We start from the raw sequence: 18,707 nt of genomic DNA on the forward strand, positions 1-18,707 counted from the left end.
ATTTGTTGGATCGAGGAAGGTTTAAAAAAAAAAGATTTTGGGTGATATCAGTGACGGCACGTGCTGGAGAGCGAGACTGTCTGGGGATACTCACGTGCATGAGGATGTCGTCTCGACACGTCGTCCTCTATCGGGTCAACGGATTGCTCCCACTCGGATGATTCAAAGAGATTTTTAGAGGCCGATATCCGATACGTGGCGCGTGTTGGTCAGTGACTTGAGGACTTATGCGTAATAAGAAGTTGAGACTTTAACCGGATGAGGCTCCACCTTTGTTCTCCATGAGACTGAGCATAAAAGCCGTTGCTTGTTCACGATGTAATTATTTTTTTTTTTAAATTTATCATTATTAAATTAATATAATCTTTACTGAATTAATTTTTTGGTTAGGCAAAGTATGTAAAACCATATGCATGAGATTGGACCATGTTGAGTAGATTCACCTGATCCGATTAATAAATGTGTCAGATTCGGATTTAACACTAGAACCCCAAATACACTGTATTTAAACTTTGTCGAATATTCTTTCTTTATTTTTTTTACTATTTACAACAACTTATGTTTTTTGTCATATTTTTATGTAATTTTTTCTTTTTAAAATTATTTTAATAGGTTAACCCAAATCCTTAAAAAGGGGTTTGGTTTTTGGTTATTCCATTTAATGACGAATTTAAGTTGATCCAAAATAATACGACCAAACTCAACCCACTGCCCACCCCTCTGATATTCTCCCTAAAATTCTTTTCTAATTCAAAATTAATTTCCATCGTTTATTGGAAAAAACGGCCCCCAATATTTACTCTCTACTAGAAACCAATTTCCGTAGCCGTTGCTTGCTGCCCTCTTGTTTCCTGGTTGAGCTTTCCAGGCGTTAGTGGGCGGCAAAGTCGGAAGCCAGGAACTGGAAAATCGTGGGACTTCAGATGGACACTCCAATTCCTCCTGCAGCACGCAGCCGACTCCCTAATTGATCAGTAACCCTTACATCCAGTATTTGACTGGAACAGAATCGTCCCCCCCCCCCCCCCCCCCCCACCCCCCCGCCTCTCGTCCACGCTTTCTCACTCCTGTCGTCAACTTTCCTGCATCAGTTCCACTTTTTCTGTCGGAAATAATCCTGTGTCTTACTTTCTCTTATTTACACTTGCATTCTCTTTCGGTCTCCTTCTCTCGGTCTAGAGCGATCATATTCTCTTCCTGATTAAGCCCCCCTGGGTTCTTCTCAGATTGTTTATGTTCGATTTGTCCCTTCTGTCCATTCATCTTACCTTACCAAGTCTCGTATTTTTAATTTTCACTCGTCGTCCAGGTTTTTACTGATGCTTTCGTTGAGAAATATGAAACACCCAGTGCCTTCCCTTTGACAAGTTCATTCGCAATGTGAACTAGGTAATTATTTCTCATAACTGCTTTATGCGAGCAACTCGGACCGATGCATTTAAGTGGTACACGGCGTTGTTTTCATGTTTGTGCTTTATGTTAGTTTCACTGGATCATGTATACTCTGGAAATGCACTGAAAAGACTTACTAGGTAACTATTCTACAAACAACATATTACACGATTGTTGTTTGTCTTTCCTTTTGATATATTTTCAAAGAGGAAGCTGGAACATATACTTAGAAGTCAATGATTGTTGACGTCAATCTGGCATTTGATTGCTGGTATTCCTCTTTTTAGTCTCCTATTGAAGGGTGGTCTGTTGTGTGGAACTAGCTCCACATTGGCAAATAGGGGCTTGTTGCTTATTTCTCTCCAAAATTTCAGAGAGGCAAGTCCAACAGGTTTCATTGCAAAAACACTGCAACCTCCATTTTTTCCACAATATAGGAGGCTCAATGAAACTAATCACTTAGTAATAGAAATTAGTGACCATGATTAGAAGTAGGTGGAGGTTGTAAGATCTTATAATGTTGGAAATGAGTGTCATAGAGTTATTCATTTCCTGTTGTAGGTATGACTGCTTTCTTTCTGAAGAAATCAACTTATGAATAAAGTTACCATTTATTTAGTGTTTTAAGAGCATGCTTTATACTTTTCAAATCTGATTTCTTGACAAATTAATTGAAGCTAAAGAAGGGGGGAAAGGTTTAAAGCAGACTTCAGTAGATAAGGGGCTTAGTGGTTTTCCGCTATCAGTTTTGTATTATTTAACATTGCTTTTGTTAGGTCTTTAAAACTATCACTGTAACCTCTCTCAAAATTCTATCATTGCGCTCTACTGTTTGGAAGGTGTTGAGGGTTTCTGTGATCACTGTTATCTCTAGACAACAAAGAAGAAGGTTTCTGTTACCAAAAGTTCATTTTCATTGTCATCCTTTGTCAGACAGTTTTTTAGACGACATGTGGACACCTTCTGATTGCCTCCACCATTGTCGTTTGGAGTGATAAAATATTCTATTTTTGACTCAGTTCTATCACCATATAATGCAGACAGAAATTTATATTTGTTGGCCACCTAAATAGATTTAAATGAGCAGAAATTTATAATGTCCTCTTACTGTCTGAAAAGATGCAGATTATCCCTATACCTGCTGAGTTTTGCTTTGTACTTTAAGAAATTATTCTTTTTTTTCTTCTAGTGTGCAATAATTTATTAAAAATGGATTTGGGTAGTTGGGGATTGAATGTCCAAGCTGCGACATGCAAAAAAAACCAGTCAATGCTATCTTTATTGGAAAGATGAGTTTCTTTTACTACATCTATTAGACTTAAGGGACTGTCATACTAAAACTAAAACTCATGCAAACACCAAGCCTAAATGCCCTTGCTTTACATAAAATTCCCAAGTTTGTAAATATCTTCAGCCTATTCTATTTATCATTATTTCTTTAATCAGCGCTAAGTTTATTTAGCATTGCCTTTTGATAGCATTTACTCATTTTTTCAATTCACGGAGAACATGTTCTTTACAGTTGTGCCCTTATAGTTTATTTACCAATTTGAATGTCTCATCTTCATTATGTCATGATATGTAATTTTCTAGAGCGGTTTTATTAAAAAAATTACCACTATTCTCCAGGTGCCGCATAAAGAGTCAAGAAGGTCCAAAATTCTCACTGTATATAACTCTTCTTGTGTTGGTTGCCTCCTTGGTTATAGCTGCCTAGGACACTTTATTTTTGTTCCAAACCAATGGGTTTGCGTTGGATTCTGTTTTCCTTAACCACCAAGTATAGGGTCAATGGCAACCTCAGGTGGCACAATTTACGGAATGAAGTACCTAATTGCAGAAGTCTCTCGAGCATCTGCACATATCATCTTTGTACAACCTGCCCTGGTTCATCTGTAATTGACCCATTGACACAGATACCCAACACCAAGTTCTCACCTGTTTGGAGATTTTCAGCTGCACGGAAAGTTTGTGGATTTGCATCACAAGACCCGTGTAGGGAAACCTTGTCTAGTTCAAATCATCATGTCAAAGACTTGTTGGACTCTTCTGAATACTGTGATCCGATTGATAAGCTCTCTGGAGCTGTTGTTGATAATGGTGATGTCAGTCGCAGATCATCAAAAGTTAATGGAAGTACTCAAACAAAAAAATCAGTGATTGACTTTCGAAAAGTTGATGCCAACCTACTTCCTACAGTTATTTTGGTCGGACGTCCAAATGTTGGCAAGTCAGCACTGTTTAACCGGTGAGTTGTAGTAAAGTTATTCTCTCAAAAAAATTAGTAGAAGGTTAATTTTTTCCCTTCTATATGGAAGTAATAATGATCATATACTGAGGCTTTTTCTTCTTTTGAAAATTTTCTTGTCGGCTTTATTAGTCTGATAAGAAGGAGAGAAGCCCTTGTGTACAACACTCCTGATGACCATGTAACCCGTGATATACGTGAAGGTATCGCAAAATTGAGTGACCTGAGGTTCAACGTATTGGACTCAGCTGGATTGGAAACTGCAGCTACTTCAGGAAGTATTCTTAGTAGAACTGCACACATGACATGCAATATATTGGCAAGGTCTCACTTTGCACTCTTCTTGATTGATGTCAGGTTAGATTCAGACTACTGAGCACTTTATGGTAGGAACAATGTTTAACTGACTCTTTGTTTTGTGTTTCTGATTATGTCCAAAATCTCTTTTGCTCACATAAATTGTAATATTGTGGATTCCTGATGTGGCATCTGGTGGAGTTAAGGTGTTTTGTAGAACTAATTGGTCCATGTGCATGGAATCCATTCTTTTACTGTTGAAGTTTTTATTTCATTTTTTGTTTTGATTGTTTGATTGCAGATGTGTATTTATACAGCTAAAATTACTTCTGAAAAATTCTTTAAAAAAAAAAATACTTAAATATTTCATTGATGCTTTCAGAGATGGATTGCAGCCTCTAGACCTGGAAGTAGGGAAATGGTTGCGAAAAAATGCTTCTAATATTAAAACTATACTGGTGATGAATAAATCTGAATCCCTTGATGAGGAAAGTGGAGTTCTTATTGCAGCAGCCGGGGAAGCTCAAAGATTAGGATTTGGTGACCCAATTCCCATATCCGCAGAGACTGGGTTTGGTATGGCAGAACTTTATGAAACTCTCCGCCCACTCCTTGAGGACCACATGCATAAAACTAAGTCAGATGGTCAGTAAGAAAACTGTTCATTGAGATTTTATTTTCAATAGGTTGAGTAAATCAGGTTTTTGAACTTTTAATATTTTTTGTTTTTGCTTGAAATAGCTAATATTTTTGCTTTAGGACACGCTTTGTTAAATTTTATTTGATAAAAAAGTCTCTTATCTTTTTTATTCCTTGTTTATATTCTTATATTATACTAGATTTAGTTGGTTTCTGTACATGTCTTGAACTAAAAAATCGAATGGAGTTCCACTTCATTTCTTATGAAAATACTTACTGAAGGGAAGCCAAATATAGGAATCTCATGGGACATTTTTAGTTTGTCAAACTGGAAAGAAGTTGTGGATTGGGCTTTTGGCTCAATGGCTGCATGAGAGAGTTTCTAGTGTGAGGTTTCTAAAATGAAAAAACTGGAAGTTCAAGCATAAATGTCGGGGGAGGGGGGTGGGACATCTTTACATAAAAAAGTGCCCTTTTGGTCATATGTCACTTGTGGGTCATGTGAGTGGTAAAAGTAAAATTTGGAAACCTGTTTGAGTATGGTAGACTTGTTGCTTCCATGTGGAAGGAGGATTATTCACGGGCATAGGTAGATGAGTGCAACCAGTTGCTGTGTTTCCTGTTTCTTTAATTTGAAGGGAAATATAGCATTCAGTCATTTGTTGTGTTACCCATTTCTTTATTTGAAGAGAAATATAGAGAAAGGAAAAGAATGACAAACTTTGCTCTTTTTGTTTGGTTGGGGTTTTCTTTCCCATTGTTTTAGGATCTATAAAATATCTATAAAATAATTTTATATTTTTTACGTGTAATTTGATTTTGTCATCTCCTTTTGTTTGTTTACCGTCTCATATATCTTTGGATCTCTTCTCTCTTCCAGTCACTGACACATGCTGACACAAGAATAAACACATGAAAATTCACATAAATGAGGGTTTTCCATACGCATGTGTGTTCTCTTGTCTATAGATGGCTGCGATCAATATAATTGTCCTCTAAAGGTTCGTAGTGTTGATAATGTAATCATTGTCGAGAGTGATACTGGATACCTATACAGTAGGAACATTGTGCGTGGTAGTTTGTTGCCTTACGTCCTTCAATGCATGCATTTAATGGGAGATCCAGAACTTGGACGTTTTGGCTTCCTTTGGTGCTCATCTTTCTTCTTGGGAACACCTATTGGTATTTTGGCAAACTTCTCTTATCGATTTTTAGAATAATAACCTACAATTTTATTCAACAATAACTATGCAATGATTTTTTCCCTCCTGTTCCAGAAAAGGTCATTGAGGATAATAATGGCGATTCATTAGAGCACGAGGATACTAAGGTGCCTTTGCAGTTGGCAATCATAGGAAGACCCAATGTTGGAAAGTCTACACTGTTGAATGCAATACTTCAGCAAGATCGAGTTATTGTTGGGCCAGAGGCGGGTTTAACAAGGGACTCAATAAGGGCTCAGTTTCAATTTGATGGTCGTACTATATACTTGGTGAGTATCAGGTTTCTTAAGCTATGATTTCTTCATTTTCATTGTATGTCTGCTCTGGTGCAGACATTATGATTTATTCGAGTCTGTGCTGAGAATTTTTTTGAAAGCTGTTCTAAAGTTGGAAGCCAGCAAATCTAAGTGAAGTTAGTTAGAGTTTATTGAAAGAGGATGTTATTTCTTCATATATAATTCTTATATCAGCAGACTAAGTGAAGTTAAGAGTGCATACTTATCTTTATGATGTTGTTCTGGTAAAAAAAATTCTCTTCTTCCTAACAATTTTACTGTAAGAATACTCGATTCAGTCACAATAATTAATTGAAGTATGTGATATGGGTGGAATGGGGTGGAATGGGGTCTTTTCATGATTGATCTGTATCATGTTGGTGCCAGTTCTGACAACAATGGCTAATAAACATCTGATTAAATTTCAAATCTGAATTGTCCATTAAAAACAAAGAAATAAACAGATTTAATTGGAAGACTTGGTTGAAGCACATAGGATTTGGTTATGCTTAGTCTCTCCATGTTGCACCTTTGGAATGACTCCAGTAAGGATGGAAAAAGAGGAACATTTGCATTTTCAAAACATGATACCAAAGACTTCAGCTTTTCCCTGTCAGTTAATCTGGCAATATTTAGACATTCCTTTTTCTTTTTTACTTCAATGCTTCACAATGTTTTGTGCAGGTGGACACTGCTGGTTGGCTCCCAAGAGCAGGGCAAGAGAAAGGACCATCATCCCTCAGTGTCATGCAGTCAAAGAAAAATCTTATGAGAGCTCATATTGTTGTGATGGTGCTAGATGCTGATGAGGTATGCTTTTATTGCTATAATATAAATTATTACATTTAATATTTCCCAACATTTGGTAAGATCCCTTATTAGAAACCTTATGTGAAGTTTGTGGCTGTCTGGAGAAAACCCATACAAATACCAACAGAGAAGTGTCCCACCAGAGGAGATTTCTCAGAGTTTTTTTGGCAACAGAACCTTTTTTAACATGTTGGTGGTACAGAGGATGGAAGTGGGTCATAATCTGTAACAATTGAAAATTTTATGATGAAGGTTGAATCCAATAGTTTCAAGATTGGGGTGTGATATTGGAGGGCTGATTGACAGATATCTATCATGGTGAACAGATATGACATCTACTTATATGTACCAGAAATACTGTGCTAATATGTAACTTATAAAGAGCTTGCTGATTTCTGAACTTTAGGTTCCTCTATGTTGCAAAAGGATTCTGCATAGGGTGACACAGAAATGACGTTGAATTCCTTCATTTACAAAGCCAAGAAAACTATTAAAAGTATAGTTGAAGGAAAGAAGTGGTGTTTGAGTTACCTAGCCAGTGTTTATTTTTTTTATTTTTTTAACAATTGCCAATATTTTCTCTTCCATGTTAAAATTCTTGGATTTCTAGTTTAATGAGTAAAACCTTTTAGAAACCGTTCTGTGGTTAACAATAGCTAGCAAAACTGAAGAAAATACAAAGCTATTCTTGGCATAAAGGAATAAATATAGCTACCACAGCTACTGAAATTCATTGTATCAATTCTCATTATGTATCAAAGTTACAAAAATACCATTATTTATAGCCTCTTAGACAGATAATCTAAGTAATAGTGTCATGATGGGATTTTACTGGAACTGAATTAACTAACTGTGAATGCCTTGTGATTTTCTATATCGATACAATTAGCCTTGAAAAGAATTTCAACTACCATGTGAAAGAAATTGGTAGTTTCATATGCATATATATATATATGAATACACTTACTAACTTTAGATTCTTGCATGAAAAATATCTACTGTTTAAAGAAAAGATTTGAGATTTTTTAACAGAGATATTTTTACAAAAAGATTTGAGACTTTTTACAAAAACGAACTACTTAATTGAAGACTTTCACAAAATAAAAATCTTTTCTTCATAAGATTTTCTATGTCTTGTTTCTTGTTCTTCTTTGTTTTTTCATAAAGCTGAAAAATAGTTAGATAATGATAGAGAGATAAGGAGAAAGAAAGAGAATAATGTGTGGGAAATTAACAAAGAAGGAAAAAAGTGGAAAGGAAGAGGGAAGATAAGGTCGACTGGCTGTTTGAATGTCAGATTAATTTTGGTTGATACTTCTTCTTTCTCTATTAACCACTTAAAGTCAATGGACAAAATTACAAATATCTCCCATATATAAATGAGTATGTCAGATACATATAGTCAGTTTGGGGAAATTGTTGTAGTCTAGGCAAACAAGGCATGCAACAACTAGCACTTGCTTCTGGGTATTGAAAATCAATGAGGGATATGTGTATGAGCATACTGGCACATACATGCTGAGACACATGGTGACATGTATGCATCTGTGCATGTGTATGTCTTCATGTTTTTTGAAATTTTAATTCTTGCAGCAAGCAGTTGCTTATGGGTGGGGATATGTGTATGAGCATACTGGCACATACAGGCTGAGACACATGGTGACATGGTGACATGTATGCATTTGTGCATGTGTATGTCTGCATGTTTTTTTCAATTTTAATTCTTGGAGCAAACAGTTGCATATGGGTGGGGTATAATTTGTGTTTTGGCACATGAAATTTTTCCTAGTTATCATTTGGAGAAAAAAGTTTCTATTACTTTTTATTCATTTGGTGTGCTGCATCCTGTATGTTATGCTAAGATTGCGAAAGCCAAAAGCAGTATGAAGCATTCAGAAGTAGTTATAGCACGGCAAGCAGTAGAAGAAGGTCGAGGTCTGGTGGTAGTTGTGAACAAAATGGATCTTCTAAGAGGCAAGGAAAATTCCAAGTTATATGAGAAGGTCTTGAAGGTTGTTCCTGAAGAGATTCAAACAGTTATTCCTCAGGTTTGACAATCCTCTAGCTCTGTGATGCATTTTTGGCATGTTTGTAATATACAAATGTACTAATATTTGGTGGCAAGAATCTATAGTACTTGTTGATGTTGTCATATTGATTTCTGGTGATTTTACTACTCTTCACTTCTATATGGCATTGTGTGGGAATAACTCTGTTGCATTAGTTTCTCAAGAAGTTACACTTCCTGTAATTTATTGGAAATGCATTTTATGAATTACTCAGCATTGTCGGGAAGTTTAATGAGGTTGGAAGGATGTCGTGATATACATGGGAATTATTATTTTTTGAATGGTAACAAAGTTTGCTGAGAAGACCAAAGGGAGAACAAATAGCTAGGAAAGGCGGTCAAATTCACAGCAAGATGTTGAAGTCTCACCCCATCTTTTGTGAGCTAACCAGCAAGGCAATTCGCTGAAAGATGCACATGAGACCACCCTATACAAAAACAATCTATTAAATCAAGAATTTGACAATAAATTTGTTGTAGGTTTGAGAGAGAAAGAGGAAGAAAAGATTGAGAGAGCAGAGGAAGAAGAAGCAGCCAAGTCTGCGTTGGAGTTAGCGCCAGAAAAGCAGAAGCTTCCCCCTTTCATTAATCACTTAAGTGATATCACAAGAAAGGATAAAAATGCACGCAGTTTCAAAAACTCCTATAACTCATATAATACAACTCTGATTTGAATGGAACTTGAAACATAAGAACTTAATGGAATTATCTGTCTAACAGAACTATGCTAAGTTAAATCGGGATATGGAAAATTACCAAAATACCCTTGAACAGGTATTTTAACACTTCCCTCAAAATGGAGAGTAGATATCAAACAATCCTAGCTTGTCACAAAACACCAAGTGTTTACATCTTCCTAGAGGTTTTGTAAACACATTTTGAAGTTGATATGATGACATCACATATGGAGTAATCACCTTTCTTTGCATAATTGCACCTTTGATAAAATGATGATCAACCTCTAAATCTTTAGCTCTCTTGTGGAATACAGGATTGCTTGCAATCAAAATAGCAGCTTGATTGTCACACTTCATAACTAAGAGTTCTGGAATATGAAAACCAATCTCAAGAAGAACAGACATAACCCACATAAGCTCGCTAAGTATGAACCATTGCTCTATTTTTGGCCTTTGCACTCGACTTGGCCATAACTCTTTGTTTATTACTTTTATTGATTACCTAAAATACCCTCAATAAAACAACAATAGCCTGAAGTAGATAGTTCCATTTTACATCTAGCAAAATCTGCATCAGAATATCCAAGTATATCTATTTTGTCATTTTGAATGTACAACAGACTTTTTTCAGGGGCACCTTTCAAATACTTTAAAATCCTCTGGCTGTTTCTGAATGCACTTTCTGAGGGTTTTCCATGAACTGGTTCACAACTCTCACAATAAAGGATATATCCGTCCTAACAATTGTAGCAGAGATCAATTTATCTACCAAAGGTCTATACTGTGTTCTGTCCTTGAGACAAAGACTCTGTGTCATGGAGATTATGGTTAATATTCATGGGGATGTCTATTGGGTGTCAACCCAATAGACCATATTCCTGTAGTATATCTAACACATACTTTCTTTGAGAGAGAACCATAGCTTGTTTATTGTGAGCAACTTCAATGCCAAGGAAGTACTTCAGATAACCCAAATATTTTGTCTAAAAGTGGGTGGCCTAGTGTTTTTTAACTTCCGAAATACCTTCAAGATCATCTCCAGACAGTATAATATCATCCACATATACAACCAAGATAACCACACCAGCCTTCCTTTTGAGTAAAGTACATAGAATGATTGCAATGATTTTTGTAGAAACCAAACTACATCACCACATTACTAAACTTTTTGAATCATACTCTCGGACTTTGTTTAAGTCCATAAATAGCCTTCTTTAACCTACATACCTTCCTTGTCTCTCCATGAGCAACATACATAGGAGGCTGCTTCATATATACTTCTTCTTGTAGATCACTATACAAGAGGGTATTTTTCACGTCTAGTTGAAGAAGTGGCCACCCTTTATTAACTGTCACAAAGATCAATATACGTATCGATATTAGTCTGGCCACAAGTGAGAATATCTCAAACACATCAACACTAAAGGTCTGTGTATACTGATGAAAATATCTCAAACACATCAACACCAAAGGTCTGTGTATCTCAACATATTGTGAGATGGGATGAGAAATACAAAATCGTTTGCTTTTTTGTAGATTGATGAGTAAATCCAAATCCGATGGGACCAGACCTGTAGGAAAAGAGGAAGATGGTTGATTTGGAGGAGAGGGCTTAGACCTTCTGGAGGTACAACAGATGGCAACTCATGGTAGGGGTGACAACCGTAGATTCGAAGAGCTGGAGGACCTGTGATTGGTGCATCCAAAACTGCTACATGAACAAGACTATCCATAGAAGGACCTGATGAAATTGAAGACTCAATAGAAGATGCAAAATACAGAGTATGCTCAAAGAATTTGACATCAACTGAGACATATGTCTTTGCTCGAATAGGGTTATAACACTTATATCCCAAAAAGACACATTTATAGATCGAGGCAACAACTTATCTGAAGAATTATCTAAGAAGTGTGTTAAGGAATAGTCCCACATTGATTAATGAGTACAAAGATCTTGAGTTTATTAGTTGGGAAAGAGGTTTCCTAAGTTGACTAGTCATTTTGGAATAGGGCCTTGGACCCAACTTAACATGGTATCAGAGCGGGTACTCATATGTGGGCCTGCATCTAAACTATCTACTTGTAGAGCCACAAAATATGGCCTACACCTAAAATATCCACTTGTAGAGCCACAAAAGAGGGTTTACACCTAAACTGCCTACTTCTAAATTATCCACTTGTAGAGCCACAAAAAGAGGGTCTACACGTGAGGGGGAGTGTTAAGGAATAGGGTTAGTCATTTTGGGATGGGCCTTAGACCTAACTTAACATGGTATCAGAGCAGGTACTCATATGTGAAACTATCTACTTGTAGAGCCCCAAGAGATGGGCTACACCTAAACTATCCACTTGTAGAGCCACAAAAGAGGGCCTATACCTAAACTGCCTACTCTTAAATTATCCACTTTTAGAGACAAGGAAGAGGGTCTACACATGAGGGGGGAGTGTTAAGGAATAAGGCTAGTCATTTTGGGATAGGGCCTTCGAACCAATTTAACAAAGTGTACAAAACAAGTGCATCCAAATATACTATGAATGACATCAAACAACTTACAGTGAGGTTTTAAAACATGCAGAAGAACTTGACCACATAAAACTTATGATAACATGCGATTAATTAAGAAACAAGAAGTCAAAACTGCATCCTCCCAAAAAAATTTAGGAACATTCAAATGTAATAATAAAGTCTGAGTAACCTCAAGGAGATGCCTATTTGTGTGCTATGCTACCCCATTTTGTTAAGGAAAATATGTGCAAGATGTCTAACGAGTGATATCGTGGGAAGCACAAAATTATGCAAACTTTTTATTCAGATACTCTATTCCATTATCAGTATGAAAAACATGAACATAAGCACGAAACTGACTCTTTATTTCATTAAAAAAGTTGAGGGATAGATGAAATACTTCAGATTTTTCCTATAGGAGATACAATCAAGTTACTTGACTAAAATCATCTGTGAAAAAAACAAAATACTTGAAACCAAATGGACTGAGAACCTGACATGGATCCCATGCAACAAAATGAACTAATTCAATCATTTTGTTGATACAACTAAGACTAAGTGGGAAACTAGCTTGACGATGTTTTTCCAGTTGATAGGACTTACAATCAAAAGACATATCTGCTGACAAGGAAGGAAAGGACTGACTAGCTTAATTGGTGATGGGTGCCTCAAGAGTAGGTGCCATAGGTATGAGGAGTTTTGGTGGTAAGTGCCACAATTTTGGGAATAAAAACATCATGCAATGGGTAAAACCTTCCCTTCTCATGTCTGGAACTAAAATCCTTATCTTTATTTACAAGTCCTGAAAAACACAAGAAGTAGAAGAAAAGGTTACTGAACAGTTTAAAACTTGGTGATGTGATTCACAGATAAGAGGTTGACTGAAAATTTTGGAATGAAAAGAACTGAATTCAAGGATATATGAGGAGTGGTATGTATAGTACCCTCCCCCTAAATTTGGAGGTGGATCTATCAGTTAAAATAACTTGGTCATATGAATGGGTAGGATGAATGGACTTAAATAAGGAGGATATACCTGACATATGGGTGGATGTCAATGGCAGAAGAAGTTCTAGATAGTGTAGTCAACTGAATCTCATCATGTGAACCAGAGTGCGAAGTAGCATCTGACTATGGAATTGGCCTAGGTGGGCTTACCAAATATCTCCGAACACTTGTTAGAGATATTGTTAGATTGACCACAATCAATAAATTTTCGTTCCCCTTTATCATTTTTGCTATGGTCTCAAGTAGAAAAGTTTCGACCTCTACTACTTCCACGAACTGACCCTTGGGCTTACCAGTAGATGACTGGAGGTTAAGAGCGGCAGCATCTGACAGTCTGGCATATTTTTCAAGTTTTACTTACTGCAACACCTTTTGTTCGAAGTACTTTGTTAAAGACTTGCTCAAGAGTAGTCACATCGTCATTGGCCAACAACTAGACCCGAATGGCATCATATTTAGATCCCAAAGCATCTAGAAATTCAGTAATTTGAATGATTCTTTCCTTATGAATGTCCGCAATATTTGCAGTGAAAGGATGAAAGGTGTTGATTCTTGTAGGACACCTCTCATTTCAGTAAATAATTTGTCACTGATATATCTCTTCGCTTCATATTAAAATACTGGACATATAGCTAATAAATCCAAGACAAATTACTCTATTGAGACAAAATGGAAGCCAGAGTTGTCCACATCTCTTTAATTGTGCCACAACTCAATATCTGGTCACTAAAACGTGGTTCTATCCTGTTCACCAACCAACTTATTACTTGATTGTCCTCTGCTTCCTAGTCTTCAATTACCAGTATAAGGGGATCATCTCTGATGTGTTTAACCATTCTTTTGGCCTTCAAAAACATAAGAACGGATCTTGACTGATTCACATCGCTTGATCCATTCAGTCTGATAGACGTTATCTGAATAGACGGAGAGTGTTTTCCATTTGAACTTTCAGTTGTCCTTTGGACAACAACTTGTGTGCTGGATTCAACCATATGTTTTTCCCGAAAAGACCACAATTCAATGCTAATAAGAGCCTTATTACACAAAAGATCACTTTCCCCAATCCAATTTACCATACATAGGTAAGTGGGCCCCACAATTCAAGAAATTAGGGCACAACTTCACTCCTAAGTACACAAACCAGTAATGGACAACAGTTGCAATTTTCACTTGAAGTGGAAACTTGAATAAGAACAACTTAATCCAAAACTGCCCTCAGTTACAAAAACTCCTATAACTCCTACAATACAACTCTAATTTGAATGAAACTTGAAGCATAAGAGCTTAATCAAATTATCTATCTAACAGAGCTATAGCAAGATAAATCAGAATATGGGAAATGATCAAAATATCCTCGGACGGGTATTTTAACAGTCTTCTTGCACCAGCTGATCACCAGCAGAGAATCCTCTCCAACAAACAAGCAGCTGGAGGAGAAGTGCTGCTTAAAGGTTCTTAAGCCAGTGAGTATGACCTGATCTCAGCCTCACGGTCCCAAGGGGGCCTGTAGGTAGCAAGAAAGGAGCACCTATTGAAATTGAGCTTGATGAAACCAGGAGGGGACCAGAGGGTGACAACCATATGGTGATGCCCAGATAGGTTTACAAAGGAGTGCTAGTCACACTCTGGGATCCTGATGAAATCATCTGTTAGGTGCAGCAAACAGATGTCAGCATACATAAGCTTATTAACAAGGCTGCTGAAGGAGGAACATTTTCCAGAAAGACAGGACGGTTCTTTTCTTCCAAAGGACCAAGGGGCTAAGGAGCAACATACCATGCACATGATGTGGCATAGTTTGAGGAGAAGAGGAGAGGCAGACTATAACAGCAATTGAAGAGGGAGAAGATGTGGCCCAAGAGCATTCAGGCAGTATGTCAATGTATGAGAAGATGACTTAAATTCTCATTATTAGAGCTTCAAAGATTGAGAATTATCACTATAGGGCCATTACTATTGAAAGTTCTATTTGTGCTACCAATAGTGAATAAGGAGAAAAAAGAATATTTGTGAACTTATCAATTAATACTTTTTTGCGAGATTTTTCATGTGTTCTTTGCTTCACGTGGAAACCAAGTTATAGTTCCACCCTGATGGGATTTGTTAGTCTTAGGGTATACTAATGTATCACAAGTTTGTTTGCTGACGTGCAGATGTCCATTCTCATTTCTTTTATTCCAAATACATGAAATTAAAAATTTAACTGAATGATTTAATTGGTTTCTCAGATTACTGGGATACCGGTGGTTTTTGTCTCAGCTCTAGAAGGAAAGGGTCGTCTTGCTGTAATGCACCATGTGTTGGAGACATACGAAAAATGGTGTCTACGGTTGTCAACAGCACGTCTTAATCGTTGGCTGCTTAAGGTATCATTTGTTTATTGCTTTAAAAAAAAGGATGCCATTTATTTTATATACATTTTCTCCATTTTATAGGTAAAAGTATTAATAGGAGAGAACATAAGATTTATCAAAATTATTAATTAAAGATTGGCAATTGATAAGTTCTTGGCGATTTCTTTATAAATCTCAATTGCAATACATAACTTCAGGTCTTTATCTTGCTTCAAGTACATTTAATAATAAGAATGGTGTTTTCCTGTGTTTTTTGGAGCAAAGATTGTCATGCTTTCCTGTTGTTTTTTGACATGAATCCCAGATACTTGGATAACTATCCTAAAATGTAATATAGAAGTGTGAGATGATTAGTACAATCTGCTCTTAGATCAATTTATGTCGAAGTTATAAAATCTAACTGGAGCCTTGGCCAGACTTGCTTTGTGTCAACCTGTGTAGATTGACTGTTTAAATTGCCAATCAAACTCTATTAGGGTGACTGTTTCACCAGCTGAACAGATTAACGGGGTTGTTTTCCAAGACCTCACATTAGAAACTCCCTGTGTGACCATTGAGCCAAAGGTCCAATTCAATTCATGGTTATTCTGGAAGTTTTGATTGTGGTATATTTGCCTTAATACTTTTGAATAATTGTCATGCTCTGCTTTATGAACACTACTCGTTCATAGAGAAAATAACAGGGTGATGACCATCAACACTAACAAGTTCAATTAGTTTTTTCGTTACAACAAACAAAAAAAGGAGGATTTCCAAAGCTGTTGTCAATTTCCATGAAAAAATACTAAATACTGTTTGTTATCGTGAGTAAGTTTGTGAAGAAATTTTTTACAAAGCACTGTAAATCTACCTCCTTTCCCCCCCTCTTGGCAGGTTATGAGTAGGCATTCCTGGAAAGATAAAGCCTCCCAACCCAAAATTAAGTATTTCACACAAGTGAAAGCTCGCCCACCTACATTTGTTGCATTTCTGAGAGGGAAGAACAAGCTTCTGGATACAGATATAAGGTTCCTAACGAAATCTCTCAAAGAAGATTTCAATTTGGGTGGGATCCCAATCCGTATCATGCAGCGTGTAGTTTCAAGGAAGGCGCAAAATTCTCAGGGTAGCAGAAAACCATCTGCTAGGCTACCTGTTAGGGTTGGTTCTGACAAAAGAGCTGCTACGCAACCCGGGCAACTTAGTTAAGCTAATTACAAATTGTAGAGATTGTCTGGCTCTCTCACAAAACCAGTGAGGCAGTTTCTGGTTTGCAGTTGCCAAAAGTTTTGCAGTTATTGTATTTTTAGGTGATATGTATTTTATTTATTACTGTTAATTTTTATCATTATATATATATATATATATAGATATATTTTTTTTTTTTTTTGCAAGAAGTTGATGTGATGTACATGTGAGCTGATCTTTGTCAAGCTACAGAATATGCTACAGTTGCTCAAGTGATGTCTGGCTTGTTAACCCTTGGTGAAATATCTTTTTTTTTCTGGAAATTTTAGCTCTTGTTTGTGATTTGTAGGTGTATTTAATCATAACCAGATGATGATTTAGCTTTGCATATATTACGACATTACAGAGATAATGGGGCATCTTGATAATTGCTTTAAGGTCTGCGAGATCTTCGGTAGCTCAACTTTCAATTGCCAAAAAATCCAAAAGAGGCTTTATATCATGGATTTTTTTTTTTAAATTGTTAAATTGGGTTGAGGGCCCTATCCTAAAATGATTAGTCAATTTAGGAAACTTCTTTACTAACTAATAAATTCAAGATATTTGTACTAACTAATCTATGTGGTACTATTCCTTAATACACCCCTAACGTGTAGACCTTCTTTTGTGGTTTTACATGTGGATAATTTAGGAGTAGGCAGTTTAGGTATAGGTAATTTTTTATCGTTTTACAAGTAGATAGTTTAGGTGCAACCCTATACTATGTTAAATTGGGTCGAAGACCCTATCCCAAAATGATTAGTCAACTTAGGAAACCTTTTTACCAACTAATAAATTCAAGATCTTTGTTCTCACTTATCTATATGGGATTATTCCTTAACATTAAATAAATAAATAATTTATTTTTTACTGATTTCCGTATACAACCTTTATTTACTATAGTATTTTCAAATGTGACCTACCAGATTCTATATTTCTGAATATCGCCTCATAATTTATATCTAAGACAATTCAGGTAGCATCCTTATCAAATCTCTACAGATAATTTTAAATTATTAGTTTCTCCTTTTTTATTTTACTTTCATTAAATTTAACATTTTATTAAAAAATAATTTATTTTGATAACCATGCTTTGTCCCAAAAGAAAGTTTGTTTATGGCAATCCTCGTTTCTTCCTGAGAATGGCCCAAAGCCTTTGATCTTCAGCTATCACGTAACTCTAGTTTCAACAACTGATTCATCATTTGATCTAATAAATTTCCATTTATGCATTTCGACTGGATTTTTCGTACGAAGAAGAAGGTTCCAATAGTAAGCAGATTGAAAATTGAAGAGAAGAGACTACAAGAAGCAGATCCAGAAATGGTCGTCCCTGACTTGTACTTTAGTTCTGGGGTTCTAACTGATAAAGGGAAAAGAATTCTAGATATTCCTGGACTGACGAACAAGACACTAGACATATGCTCCTCCCCATACGTCGATCAACATGCATGATCCAACAAACTCTTACTCGTTCCACAGCAAGCCGCGCAGTCTCCATTTTGTTTCCAACCATTTTATTTTCTTTTATATTTTTCTTTCTCTTCTCTTCTTGTCTTTTCTTTCCACTTTCTGTGTTCCAAACACAGCCTTAGTTTTCCATTGTGATATTCCTTACCAACATCTGAAAAAACACTTAAATATTTCAGGCGGATAATGTAACTGTTTGCTTTCTTCTATTATAATGTCTTGACGGTTGACTGTAAACCGTTTTTATGAGAAATGGTTTTCTCATTACGTGGTCTCAAACTTCTGGCAGTTGCAACTCCCTCGGTAACACGAAACCATGAACCTTGATGGGAGGTTGGTTTTCGGTTAAGAATGGTTTTCCGTCCCCTATCTCGTCACTCTCATTCCCCTTCAGTTCAGTGCCATCGCCGTGAGTGCCAAGAGATTGGGAGCACCGAGAAAACAGAAGCGAAGGAATTTGAAGCATATGGAAGGAGGTATGATTTATCTTCCGCATAATTCATAATGAATTTCATGTTGTATTAGAAATTCATG

General features: G+C 36.4%; 1 protein-coding gene across 1 annotated transcript; it reads left to right on the top strand.

Annotated features, from left to right (window-relative positions):
* The first annotated feature begins 1,050 nt into the window (after positions 1-1,050).
* On the top strand, positions 1,051-16,956 carry LOC137955940 (uncharacterized). Its single transcript, XM_068803172.1, has 9 exons — positions 1,051-1,389; positions 3,022-3,640; positions 3,773-3,997; positions 4,320-4,582; positions 5,854-6,068; positions 6,759-6,884; positions 8,747-8,932; positions 15,372-15,509; positions 16,371-16,956. Exons 2-9 carry the CDS (start codon positions 3,135-3,137, stop codon positions 16,683-16,685), a joined length of 1,974 nt encoding a protein of 657 aa, XP_068659273.1. The 5' UTR covers positions 1,051-1,389; positions 3,022-3,134; the 3' UTR covers positions 16,686-16,956.
* Positions 16,957-18,707: the final 1,751 nt, after the last annotated feature.

Source organism: Aristolochia californica, unplaced genomic scaffold (assembly GCF_029961685.1).
Source record: "Aristolochia californica isolate CCGP_79_NKW_82.1479 unplaced genomic scaffold, dmAriCali1.0.hap1 SCAF_2, whole genome shotgun sequence".
NCBI classification, from domain to species: domain Eukaryota; kingdom Viridiplantae; phylum Streptophyta; class Magnoliopsida; order Piperales; family Aristolochiaceae; genus Aristolochia; species Aristolochia californica.

Coding starts and splice junctions, on each gene's coding strand:
- LOC137955940 (XM_068803172.1), top strand. CDS start 3,135: ATGGGTTTGCGTTGGATTCTGTTTTCCTTAACCACCAAGTATAGGGTC. Junction 3,998..4,319: donor CTCTTCTTGATTGATGTCAG/GTTAGATTCAGA, acceptor TGATGCTTTCAG/AGATGGATTGCAGCCTCTAG. Junction 15,510..16,370: donor TTAATCGTTGGCTGCTTAAG/GTATCATTTGTT, acceptor CCCTCTTGGCAG/GTTATGAGTAGGCATTCCTG.